General features: G+C 38.4%; 2 protein-coding genes across 27 annotated transcripts in view; both read right to left on the reverse strand.

Annotated features, from left to right (window-relative positions):
* The window catches only part of WDSUB1 (WD repeat, sterile alpha motif and U-box domain containing 1), a 33,091-nt gene extending 31,219 nt beyond the window's left edge, over positions 1–1,872 (reverse strand). The window contains exon 1 of one of the 5 annotated variants that reach the window (XM_030016733.2): positions 1,587–1,872. The gene's annotated coding sequence lies outside the window, so the exon portion shown is untranslated. Of the gene's footprint in view, positions 1–1,149; positions 1,561–1,586 lie in introns of those variants that run through there. The other 4 variants (XM_030016735.2, XM_041124108.1, XM_041124107.1 and 1 more) reach the window with 4 other exon arrangements.
* Positions 1,873–5,949: 4,077 nt separating this feature from the next.
* The window catches only part of BAZ2B (bromodomain adjacent to zinc finger domain 2B), a 166,477-nt gene continuing 159,352 nt past the window's right edge, over positions 5,950–13,074 (reverse strand). For all 22 annotated transcript variants that reach the window (XM_041124106.1, XM_030016690.2, XM_030016692.2 and 19 more), the window contains 4 exons: positions 12,118–12,264; positions 9,635–9,894; positions 8,714–8,857; positions 5,950–7,424 (listed from right to left, as the gene is read on the reverse strand). In XM_041124106.1, coding sequence (XP_040980040.1) covers positions 7,271–7,424; positions 8,714–8,857; positions 9,635–9,894; positions 12,118–12,264 — 705 coding nt within the window. In that variant the 3' untranslated portion in view covers positions 5,950–7,270. The remainder of the gene's footprint in view (positions 7,425–8,713; positions 8,858–9,634; positions 9,895–12,117; positions 12,265–13,074) is intronic.

Consider the following 13,074-nt stretch of genomic DNA (forward strand, 5'->3'; position numbering starts at 1 on the left):
GATTCCTGGAAATTATTCTAATCTGGAGCTTGCTGAAATATGTTCCAATGAATTATACCTTGCAGTTTGCAGATCCAACAGTTGATACGCTCCTTTTAAAAAAACAGCATTTAGAGCACTTGCTATAGTACAATTGAGTAGACAATTGTATATATTCTTTAGAATAAAAACAGATTAAATAATAAATTCATATCTGCAGGTCTAACACAGACGAGCACTAAGATTTGATGACCAGAGTCCAAGATAAATTTTCCTTTCCAGGCCTGAATAGCTTATTCAAATTCAAATTTCTGCTACCTTTCAGAGTTAGGCAGCAACACTAGTGATGGCAAAACATCAGGGTCATACCAACAACAGGCTTGTGTTGCCAGTCAGAGAATTGACCTGATTTTCACACAAATCAAACATCACATACTGAGTAACACATTTAAGTCAAAATGTGACTGTTAAGAAGATAATCAGAACATGAACCTCTCCAGAAACTGCATTTGCTGCTACACAAAACAACAAAAGAAAAGATTAACTCTATTCACATTTTCCCAGTACTTAAAGACTACTGGGACGAGTTTAGATCTCAGCATCAGACAAGCGATTTACACTCCTGATGTCCAAGAAAGCCCCTAAAAGGTACATTCCAACCAGTTCCTCCCCATGCTGCAGATCACAGCCAAGCTGCCTGAGAACAAGGAAGCAGAGAGCCAAAAGCAAGTGCCTACAACTCTTAAAAGTTGTTTATGCTGAACAGAAGCAGTAATGCTATTTATATTAACTTATCTAAAAGAGCAGACTATTATTTAAGTGCTTCATTCCAAACAATGATTTCAGAGCTAAGAAGCAACCGCAAACAGGTGTGTTTATATGTATACACACACAGACACATTTGTTTTTACATATAAATATATATACATGCATATGTTCATATATATATGTGGACATATAAATATGTACAAATGTATGCATACATACACTTGTATCTATGTATACATAGAGACACAAGGCATATATAAGGGCAAAATACCCTTCCCCTTCAGGCAGGGCATGGTATGCCAGTGTAGTTAAAGATCTGATCTATTTTAGCTTCAGGATTCTCCCAGTTTTATTACTATTCTCTCTAAAGCCACTAAACAGATTGAGTAGTGTCAACAACACCTCTGATCTGTAGAAAGAAAATCAACATACTTCCTTCAACTACGAGAAACCGAAGAGTCACGCAAAGCTTGGCATCTGGAAAGATGAGGCTGAAAAAGGCCTTAATCTCATTGTTACGAGATTTTCAGGAGCTCACTGCAGAAAAGCAAACCTAGGAATGAGAGGATTCGGTATCAATAGTTTAACTGGCTGAGGGAGCAACGAGAATCTGGAGCATTTGTCACCAGAGGGGCGTTCAGCACTACAGCATTACCTTCTCCAGCAATTACAATTTTCTCCTAACCCATAAGCCACCAGCAGCCCCTCACAGAAAAAGCAATTCAAGGCATTACTGCCAATCCCCTTCCTGTTATCATCGCCTACAGTCTACCACCATCTGACGTCGCTGCACCGGAGACGCAGTCTGGAAACGGCTCCGGGGACGGCCGGCATCTCACCTCCAACTCTAATGGCGCCTTTGGGGCAAACACTCGGGCAGGGCCCGCAGGGGCGCGGAACGCCACCGCAGCCCTTCCGCAACGGCAGCGAGAGGTCACGCCCGCCCGCCGCCGCTGAGGGGAGCGGCGCGGCCGGCCGCAGGGACAGCGGCTCGCCGCCTCTCGAACCGCCGCTCTCGGGCAGGGCAGGGCAGGGCACGGCCGCCGCTTGCCCTCGCCCCGGCGGGGCACTGCGAACCCTCCTTTAAGCCCCGCCCCTCCCCCCAAAGGCGGGAGGACAGACGCCACCGCGCGCCGCGCTCGCGGAACCTTTCGCTCGCCCGCCCGTCCCGCCGCGGCGCTCTCCTGCCGCGCGCCCCCGTCACCGCCCAGGCCAGCGTCGCTGCGCACGCGCAAATCTCGCCCCCACCCGCTCAGCGTGGCGCAGTCCGAGCTGGCTTCCACTGCTCTGGGCTGCACCACGGCGCGAAGGCCGAAGGGGGAGAAGGCGTTGCCGCCTTAACCGACTCCTCGCTGCCTCCGTCATTTCCCTCACTGAAGCAGCGTCGGCGTGGATGTTGCTTTCGCCCCGCTGCGCCCACACCTCTTGTCCGAACCCTTCCCACGTTTCAGATTTGGTGGCCTGGATCCACATAATGCCCGCAATCATTTTATCTGTCCAGGTGCCTTTTGGGGCTGTGTGACACAGGCCCCTTCGGCGGGAGGCGGGCTGAAAGGGGGTGTCGGTACCTGGCATGAGGGCAGCAGGCTGAGGGGAGGGAAAGGGGGTGCAAGAAGGGAGCATGTGAAGATCACCTCTGGGCCGATGAGCTCCAGGATGCTGCTGTATCTTCAGAACGGATCAACTCCAGACAGTGCCAGTCTCTACAGGGCCCCATGCTTCAACACAAGGTACGTCTGAGAGAGCGGGGGCTGCGTTGGCCAAGGGTGCAGGACTGCATTCACGGCTGGTGCAACAAAAGATCACGACTGCCTTTACCCTGCACCTCCATAGCTGCCACCAGGCCACCAGTGCGGCCCCCTGCTTCACAGTAAAAGGCTGGGGCTGGCCTCCCAGCTGTTGCTCCAACCAGTAAATTATGGGAATGTAAGTGAATGTGTGAAGTTACCTGCTATTAACAGCTTAATTAAGGGGTTTTCAAACAAATACAACTCCCCCATCATCTCTCAGGAAATTTACATCATTGCCATTTTCACATCCAGATACATGTTTAGCAACTCATGCAAAATAAATGGTTTGTAGAATCATATAATCATTTAGGTTGGAAAAAGACCTTTAAGACTGGAAAAAGACCTTTAAGATCGAGTCCAACCATCAACCATGCCCACTAAACCATGTCCTGAAGTGCCTTGTCTACACGCTTTTTGAATACCTCCAGGAATGGTCACTCAACCACTTCCCTGGGCAGCCTGTTCCAGTGCTTGATAAGCCTTTCAGTAAAGAAATTTTTCCTAATATCCAATCTAAACCTCCCCTGCCGCAACGTGAGGCCATTTCTTCTTGTCCTATCTCCAGCCACCTGACAGAAGAAACCAGCACTCACCTCACTACAACCTCCTTTCAGGCAGTTGTAGAGAGCGGTAAGGTCTCCCCTCAGCCTCCTTTTCTCCAGACTAAACAGCCCCAGCTCCCTCAGCCGCTCCTCATAAGACTTGTGCTCCAGGCCCTTCACCAACTTGGTTGCCCTTCTCTGGACGCGCTCCAGCACCTCAATGTCTTTCCTGTAGTGAGGGGCCCAAAACTGTATTTTATCTTATTTGAGGCTGCACCTTGAGTACTGTGTTCAGTATCATGTCACCTACATTTTTTGAGGACAACGAAGTCACTTTCTTGGAGTCACTCTTTGCCCAGGAAACATTCCCTTTTATGTAAATGGTCTACCTTCCATGTTTGAATCTGTACGATCTTGCATTCTGTTTTATAGTATATGTTACGTGACTGCACGCTATTTGATGACTGCCCATTAATTATTGTGAATCCTAGGTGATGGCTAGTATTCAGTCTATTTCATATGTGCTGCATTGATTTAGCAATCCATTAAGATTATACATTACTAAATAAAACACCTCATGGCCTTAAAAGAACTTTTTATAAATTGTTGGAGACTTCCTTACCGAAGAGGAGGGTAGACAGTTGATTGTGAATACCACATGCTTAGATTGTGTGGACTGTGAATACCACACCAATACACGTAAAAGACTGTTCCATAATATTTTACAGATAGGAAAGTTGAAATTACTCACTAAATAAGACACTTTGAATCAGTAACATGCCCAGAAATTTAGCTACTATCAGTTCTAGTAATGATGGTTAGTTTGGACAATACAAGCAACAGAAATTTGTGTAACAAAAGATAACACATTCTTTTTTCTGAATGTACATACCAGCTATAAAAATTTCTGGTTAACTTTGAAGTTCTAAGCTCAAGGTAGTTTGAAAAGAGTTACATCATCAAATAGCATGATTGTGGTGCTCCTGATTTCAGACTTCAGCCCTCAGTTTGCAGACATGTTTTGGTAAATCTAAGACACCTAGGAATGATACAAGTTTAATTAAAAAAGTCCCCCAGGCTACCTGTTCACCATATTATATAAAATGAGTGTTACTCAGATATCTGTGCCCATTCACAGTTAACAGAGCACCTCTACCCTTCTAGTTGTCATTAGGAAACTGCAGAAATCATATAAAAAGATTAAAGAAAAAGCTTTATACCTCTTTTTAGATATGTATTTTGGCCCAGGCAACTACAGCTTCTGATTTTCAGCTGCTTTTGTATCATCCATTTTTTTTCCAAAGAGATGCCAAAAGACAAAAGAGAACCCACACTCACTACCAGAACACTCTTCATTGAACACCTTTAACCGTACTTTAAATAAAGTTTGAAAGCTTGTCAATAAATTCTCTAAACTAAGACCAGCATAATTAATTCAGAAAGGAAGAGAGCACACTGGAAAACTTTTCCTCTAAGAAAACAGAAACATCAACTGGAGAGAAAGTTAACAAAGAAGAAAAGCACACTTTTCTAGTGGTTAAATCCCTGCTCTTTTCTATGGAGCTGTATGATGGCACGTGTATGATTCAAACTTGCCATTCAAATATCGTAATTCCTGTAAATTTAATTTTACTGAAAGAGTGATGAAGACACTGGCTGCTAGTGAGCAAAGCAATACATTGGTCATGTCAAGTTAAGAGAGGTGACGCTTGTCTCGCTGTCATAGCTGTATAGTAGCTGTTACCGCCTTAACCTTCCCAGCTGTTCAGCTGCATTAGGATACAAGCTGAAAAAACACAGCTATGTATGTAGGGTAGCTGGTACCATTGTTCTGACTTTTCAGAAAACTAATACTAAATCTAGTACAGCAGATAAAACATTAACCAATACAGAATCTAAGAAAAGAAACCCATTGTTTTGCATCAAAAAAATAGTTTTCCCAATAGTCTAAGCATACTTATAACACTCTTACAAGCCTACCATACTATGTTCAAAACACTGATTAATCTTCACATCTCTGAAACATGTCAGCAAACCTTTTTATTGAAGTCTTCAGAAAGGTGATGGAAAGGCACATAGCAGTCAGTGGTGAAGCTAATGTTAGAATGCAAGACTGCCTGACACCCAAATGTGAATTTTTTATTCTAGGTAACACAAATTATTCTAACAGGACTTCAGCAAAGAAAACTAGTATTGAACAAGATGTTCTGGGGAGGGCAACGGAAACAAAAATTTTATTAAGAACCAGGCACTGACTGTTCTTTTTCAGCAGAGACAAGTAGTATAATGGTAAGGGAGTATATAAAACAAGGCTCTAAGACTCAGACATGGCAGGCCTAGTTTAAAAGCAGAAAACATCACCTCCACCCCCACCCGCCAAAAAAAAAAAAACAACCCAAAACATTACTTGGTGAGGGAGCTATAGGTATTGGGGTTCCACAATATTCATTTGCAATTCCTCTATTTTCTTCAGTGAGAGTAAGGATTATGACTCACACCCTTGTACATACCAAAAAAGGACAAAACTTTACATGGACAGTGGTTTTAAGAAACATTACATGTGGCATGTATTTACATTATCATGTGCACTCAACACTCTAACAACAGTCAACAGGACTGGCATAAACAGGTCAAATACTAGGCAGCCCAAGGGTTACACCTGAAGGCCTTAGCTAATGTTATTTACCCTCATTCAAATAGGCACTCTGACTGCCTGGCAATTGCTGCTTTTTCAATTACCATTAAAAGGCCAGGAGAATTAGATGCATCATAATAAGAACTGAATGTTAAATGCAAGACTCCCAAGATATTATTAAAAAAATTCCTGTATACACAGGATCTGAGGTATTAAAATCGCCAAGAAAATCTGGTTTGCAAAACAGTCTTTTATTTTATCCGTGCCACACATACTAGTGAAAAATAACACTCCTAAAAAAGGAAAAGAAAAAGAATGCTACCTTTCCACAACATTTCTTTTAAATAAAACTTCAAGTACTCTTACATTAGTACAAAAAAAATTCTGATCTATCTGCCCCAACAGGCCACCACAACACACAGTAGATAAAACACAGTGGTTACAAATGTCTTTTTTGTTATTTCTGTGGCAAGGCAAATGGAGGGAAATGTTTCTATGAAAAAATACTGTGTGCGTAGGAAATTGTCACAATTTTATTCCACATGGATACAAATGATTATACTTGAATTTGAGGCCGTGGTGGCTTGAAATTATATAACAAAATAGAAAAATGGAAAACTAATATCCCCTACACCCTGTTTTAAAGGCAGGCACTACCAAGATTAAGGAGACTCCACAGTGTTGGTAGAGGATAATTACTGTACAAGCCATATAGCTATAATTACCTTAAGACTAAAATAAAATGCTACCATCCTCCTAAGGCATAAACAATAATGTCTGCAAACAATATGTACACATCATACATATTTAAAACAAGACTTAATATAAACAATAATGAACAGTATATACATGTCTCAATTTTTCTTCACTGTCTTGAAATACAATTTAACTACACAAGTGATGCAGCAACATATATATAAATGTACTTGTAACTCTACAGTAAAGTTTAATTTTTAGTGCTTTTACAGCACATCAGTGTAAACAGTTTTACTTGGCTTTGTTTTATATTTTAAAACATTCCTTGTTGTATTTTCAAGATTTAAAGCAATTTTCTAATTCTTCCTTTTCACAGAAAACGAAGATTCTGAATGCTGTATAATCATAAATAATTCATAAAATTAAATACATTCACTAAAAAATAAACTACAAAGTAAAAAAATGAAAAATAGATATTTATTGAAAGGGAAAAGAGAATCATTTCCCCGAGTAGAGCTCTGGTGGTTGAATATTCAGTGCGTTTTGATATATTTTAAATTGCTATTGCACTATAACACCCCTTTCTTTGAAATTCTTTGGGTGTGCTTCCCTGTTCTACCTAAATTAGTTTGTTAAAACACACAAACCAATAACCAAGGGGCCATGGTTGCTGTAGGAGTGAAGCCTTTAGAACTAGTATCACAACTCTGTGATATTTTAAAGGAAAAAAACAGTCATTAGTTATGCATGTGCCTTGCACTTTCATGTAAATACAGTTCACATTGCTGGTCTTATCAGTCCTCATTTAATGGAAAAAAAAAGAAAAAAGAAAAAAAAAAGGAAAAAGAGTTCTGGTAACTTCAGCTCACTTTGAAAATCTCTGTCCATTTTTTTTCAAAATACTTCCTCATGTTGTGGCCAGCCCTGCCTATGTCAGAATCATCTTCATTAAAGGTTTCACAGTTGTCAAAAACAAGCCTGACATCTAGCGAAAATGCTTCAAGATTAGGGTACCTGAAAGAAGAAAAAGGTGAATGATTTTTGGAACATGGAGAATCAAAGGGGAAAAACACTTCAACTACATGAGAAAGAACTACCTTAACATAAGTGAATTTACAACCAGCCTATTCAGAATATTCAGTGAATACTTTACATGTGAATTATACTTTTTTAAAATTCTAATTTAAAATATTAACAAGAAAATTGACATCAGTGGAAGGAAATACTCTCTCATCATTGAATTTGTTGTTTTCCTCAGAAACTCCATAAGGTAGAATTTCAAGCCTGTACCGGAAAACAAACTTTTTAAATTAGCTTCCCCCTTCCCTTCAATAGCCTTCTAGTTAAAATGCTATGGCTATTTTCCATTTATTCATCTATTCTTGGGCTCAAGTCCTTTCAAAGTAAGGGTTGAGTACAGTTGCATTTACCTAAAAGAGGAACAATCAGGTACAATATAAGGCTGCCCAGATCAATCCTGTAACATTGTCTTTGTTACTCTTTTTATTATCCTGAACATACATGGCCCAAATAGTGTTCCAATATTCACAGGAATTATTAAAAAGAAACACAGTAGAAGCTACAAGTCTACCAATACCAATGAGCATGTGTGGAGCATTTAAATCTCAGATTCAAGGCAGAAAAAGCCTGAAGAGGTTAAAAATCCCCTTGTGTTATCCTAGGAAACTTGCTTTGTGTGGAGCTGACAGATGCTGAAAAGGGTCAATCATGGATGACAAAATTTTCTTTAGTGGTGGGGAGTCATTAGGGCACAGAGATGTAACAGGGAAGGGGAACAGAGGCCTATAGTGTCTTTTCTAAGAAGTTGTGCAGTCTAATTCTGGGACTATAAAATTATTAACCACCATTACTGGAATGTTACCTGGCTTCTCACAATAGGGGTACCAATTCACTCCGCAGCTACAATATTATTTACAGGGACTCCATTAGCTTAAAGCCCACACAGTTGGCTCCTGCTTACATGTAACAACACTAAGATGTCTCAATGAGAAAAGATAAGGAAAAAAAGTTTTTTCCTGTTTATTATTTTGTATGTGTGACCTGGCAGATTTACTGTTTTTCAGCCAGTTCCACAGGTTCTCCCACCTGATACGCTATTTCACTTAGATACAGCAAAGACAAAAGTATACAGTTAAGAATTTTTATTTTGACTGTAAAAGTCATCACAGAGATGCCAGAGCAGGCAGATCAAAATAGTTTTAACTAATTTTAAAAAATGTACTGTATTTCAATGTTTAAATATTTTGAAAATGTGAAGTAAAATTTACAATAGGTTTACTTACTGTCCACTACTTAGCTTTTCTCTAATGGTGGAAAAGTCCATAGGTTTTTTAATAACTTTCTTATAACCAGGAACAAGTTTCAAGTTTACAGGAAGTAAGAAAGGCCAGGCATCTTCATGAGTTTCCAATTCTGAGAGAATCATGCTGGATAAAATAAGGTTTTAAATCAGTATTTTTAAGCTGTTCATATATTCACCGAAGTTTTTTCACTGTTCCATAAATTCATCATGTACTGCCAACCTATTAACTTTATAAAAGGAAAGCACTTTATTCTGCACCCTGTGCAAGGTTGAGAACAATGTCGACAAAGATAGACATCTTAACTATTTAAAATAGCATTCTCTCTAGGCAACCTACACAAGATGAAATTCTAGCGATCAACATTCTAAAAGAAAAACACAGCCCTGCAACTTCTATACTTCGAACCTCAATGTAAATCATTTGCAAACCAGTAAAACAGGTGCTAATACTGGCTTTCCAAAACTGTGACGAGGCTAAACTATGTCACTTTTGACTGACCAGCAGTATTACAAAAGAAGATGCATTCCTATTACTGTACTGTCTCCTCCTCTGTAATGCAACACCTTTCGGACATAGTGGATAATCATCTTTGCTACACTTGAGAAAACTGTCAGTACCACTGCTATCAGGGTTCTTTCTTCCCATTCTTGGAAGGGCATGGAGGAGTAGGTTTCACAGACCACATTCTAACATTAGGTACTTTCCTCTTGGGCTTCATTACCAAACACAGCAGTTACTCCCAGCATGCACATGTTAAATCCTTTTATATATGCATTATCACAAACCTGTATGAGACACATGATAAAGAATAGGGTTCTTGTTCCCCAGAACAGAGATAAAAGCCATCAGGCACTACTTGTTTCAACAACACTTACCCAAGTTTAAAATTTGTCACTTTACCTGCATATAGCCAGGTCCTTGGAGTCATCTCTTTTAGGTTTCTTAATAGCAGTGAAATTTTCTTGCTTTAATTGGCTTACAGAAACATTTTCATCCATTTTTCTTTTTTTAGGGTCTGTTTTTCCTCTTTTTAAGGAGGCGCTTGTAGTTGCAGAATCTTCATCCTCTGTATCTCCTGCTAATTTCCTGCTTCTCTTTTGTTCATTACTTTTTTTCCCTTTGATTTGAAGTTTTTTTATTTTTAGAGTTTGACCACTTGCCTACAATAGAGAGAACTGAAATAAGCAATAACCAAGAAATTACAGAAACCTCTGTTATTATCGATAGATAATGCAATGAAGATCAGACAGACAGAAGCACCAAAACAATTGAAATGTTTCATATCAGAGATTATTCACTTTTTGCTTTTCTCTAAAGGGAAGTAAGGCTGTAGAAATTCCCGTTACTAGTGATTTAGGTTCTCAACTTGCGACAATATAAAAGCATCTGACCTTCAGACTGGTAAAACAGTACCTCCTAACAAACACGGCTGGCAGAGTTTTAGACAACTATTTGTCTACTCCTAAAAGACTGATACAACTACAGCTGGAATAGTATATTCATTTTCAAGCAACCATATTATTTGCAAGATATGGAAAACTGGAAAAGAGTTCTTAAAAAGTCAGGGACAAGATCAACTGATTTAAAGATTAAAAGCTAGATATGAAAGATATAGATAGCTTGGCCACAAGACAACTACAGGAAAACATAAAAGGAGTATGACACTACAAGAAAATGCAGATTTCACTGCCTACTAGAAACCATTACTACACAATCCCTTTATTTCACGAATGTCATAACTAACTTAATTAAGCATTTGGCACTGATTGTAAATAGCATGGTGGGAAATGTAGTCAGTTTGTACAAATCAGATGATGAATGAATGCATGAATGTGGAAAAATATGTTGTGTATAGAATTCCTTTTGCTTAACACAGAACACTAGAAGAGATTTGTAAATAATTGTACTCTCTAAACACTACTCTGTATCATGACTGTTCTTGGTCCCAAGGATAGAAAAACAGTCAAGTATGCCAGTTCACATGGCAATTGAAGAGGAATGTTGATTTTCAGCCATTTGGTTAAAAACACAATGTAAAGCAATGAGAACAGATCAGCTGTCATCACGTAAGGCCTAACTTTGAGATGTTCTGTGAATATTAATTCTAAGTAGGTCAGAATGGCAGGTGTTGATGTTTTTCTTGTTTTAGGTAAGAAAAAAAATTAAATTAGGATGGCATAGTTTATATGAAGTCTTCAACAAAACTGTTTCAATGTTTTGCAGAATTATAAATCAATATTCAACATGTTTTAAGGTTCTGCTGGAATTTCACCTTAAATTTCTGGTGCCTTTAAATCTCCAGCTGTCAGCCAAATTTGGGACAGGAAAAAAAACTTGAGAAAAAAACATTTTTCTGTTATACTAAACCCAGTAGCTACTGGGGGGGGGGGGGGGGGGGGGGGGGCAGGGAGAGATATCAAGAGAAGTGATGGGAGTGATGGGGTAAGTTATAGCATGATAGGGTAATTTGTATCTTTATAACAAGGTAAGTTGTAATATAACCATGATAATGACAGAAAAAGTTACAGCACGAGTTAACCCCTTATAAACTACTACACAATCAATGCTCAACAGTAACCTGTATTTATTACTTCTGTCACACATAATAGTGTAGAAAACAATGTATCTTCCTTATTACTTTGTGAAAGATGCACATTGACAATACCCAGAGAAAATACAAAATTGAGTATTCACTGTAAAGCTACTTTTTTTTTTCAGTTATAGTATTCACAGGTAGTGGTAGAAAACATAACCAACAAGTTTAGCAAAAAACTTATTTAATTTTAGGACTAACTAGGGATGGAAAAATTGTGGACTTTTAAATGATACTAACTGCTAATTCAGTCATTTGAATAGAACTAACCTAAACTTCTATTTAGACTATTTTCTTGGGGGGGGGGGGGGGGGGGGGGAACACAACAAACCTCACACAGGAAACATATATAGCCTCTCTCTCAAATGTACTGTGTATCAAAAAAGTAAAACTAAAGTATACTGTACAAAAATGACAAAAAATATTTACTACATATTTTCTCTGATTTTTCTTTTCAAACAGAATCTAAGATTTGTCAACACTTAACAATGAAGCTCAAAAGACAAACTGAAAAAATTCTAAAAGAGAAATAAAAAACTAGGGTATTGAATCAGCAAGAAAATTCTGTACCTACTTATATTAAAAAAAATACAGTTTAAAACAAATAAAACTGTAGCCTTTACTGCCACTAAAATCCAAGTTAAATAAAACTATTAATCTCATTATTTAATGGCAGCCCAACAAAACATACAGACCGTTATTTTCATTGAAAAAAGCACTGGTAGACCTGTAACTCTACCATCTATGAAAAGGTCACTGTAAGTCACTTCACCTTTATGGTTAGTATTACCTTTGCTATGCAGGCAGGACAAAACCAGTCACCATCTGGTATGGTAGTGATCTTGGGTCTGTGGCAGTAGGTATGACAGCCTTTATCACAACCATCACAAAGGAGCAGCAGTTCCTCATTATCTCCCTTTCGACAAATTTGGCAGTACTATAATACATGAAAAATGGCTTTCATTCAGTTTTTAAAATTTGAAACACAGGAATGGTAAACTTCCCTTCCAAACACACAAATTCATTCTCAAAATTATTTTCCTTTCATTTTACCACAATCAGAGTCTACTAATGATCACATTTGTAAAAGAATATACACAGTACGTGAGGAACTAATCTAAAGGCTACATTTGGGAACACATTTGAAAAGCAATTCACTGTAGGATAGGTGTCCTACAGCACACAAAACTATCAATACTTTTTATATTTCATTAATGTCCATGAGAAGGAAAGGTATCTTATACCCATCAAATCACTTGGCCCACACATACTATCTCAGGAATTTTCTCTTCATTTATGCCCATACTGCATATATAAGTTGCTATTTCACAAAAATAATCTATATTTTATAACAGTATTTTCAAACAATAATCAGTAAGGATCTTATCCAAAGGCCACCATGAACAAATTCAGTAAGGCAAAACAAATGATCCTAGCATTTTCTAAAATTCACACTAACTTAAAAATATCTAATGTATTGTCAATTTTCTTACATACGTTGTGTGATTTTAATACTCTTCTGTATCTGGACTTCTTTTTCAGGAACTTAAAGATCTCCACATTTTCACCAAATACTTACGTTTACTGTGTAATTAAATGCATAGAACATTTCAATCAAATTGAGAATGATAATATACATTTTTTTCTGGATAATAAAGTACTACACATTGAAACATTCAAGTGCCTTTTCAGGTGCTCCTACTAAATTCATAAACTTTTTGCTCTAAAGATAGAGCTTTAAACTTAT

This window comes from Aquila chrysaetos, chromosome 6, assembly GCF_900496995.4.
Source record: "Aquila chrysaetos chrysaetos chromosome 6, bAquChr1.4, whole genome shotgun sequence".
In the NCBI taxonomy this organism is placed as follows: Eukaryota; Metazoa; Chordata; class Aves; order Accipitriformes; family Accipitridae; genus Aquila; species Aquila chrysaetos.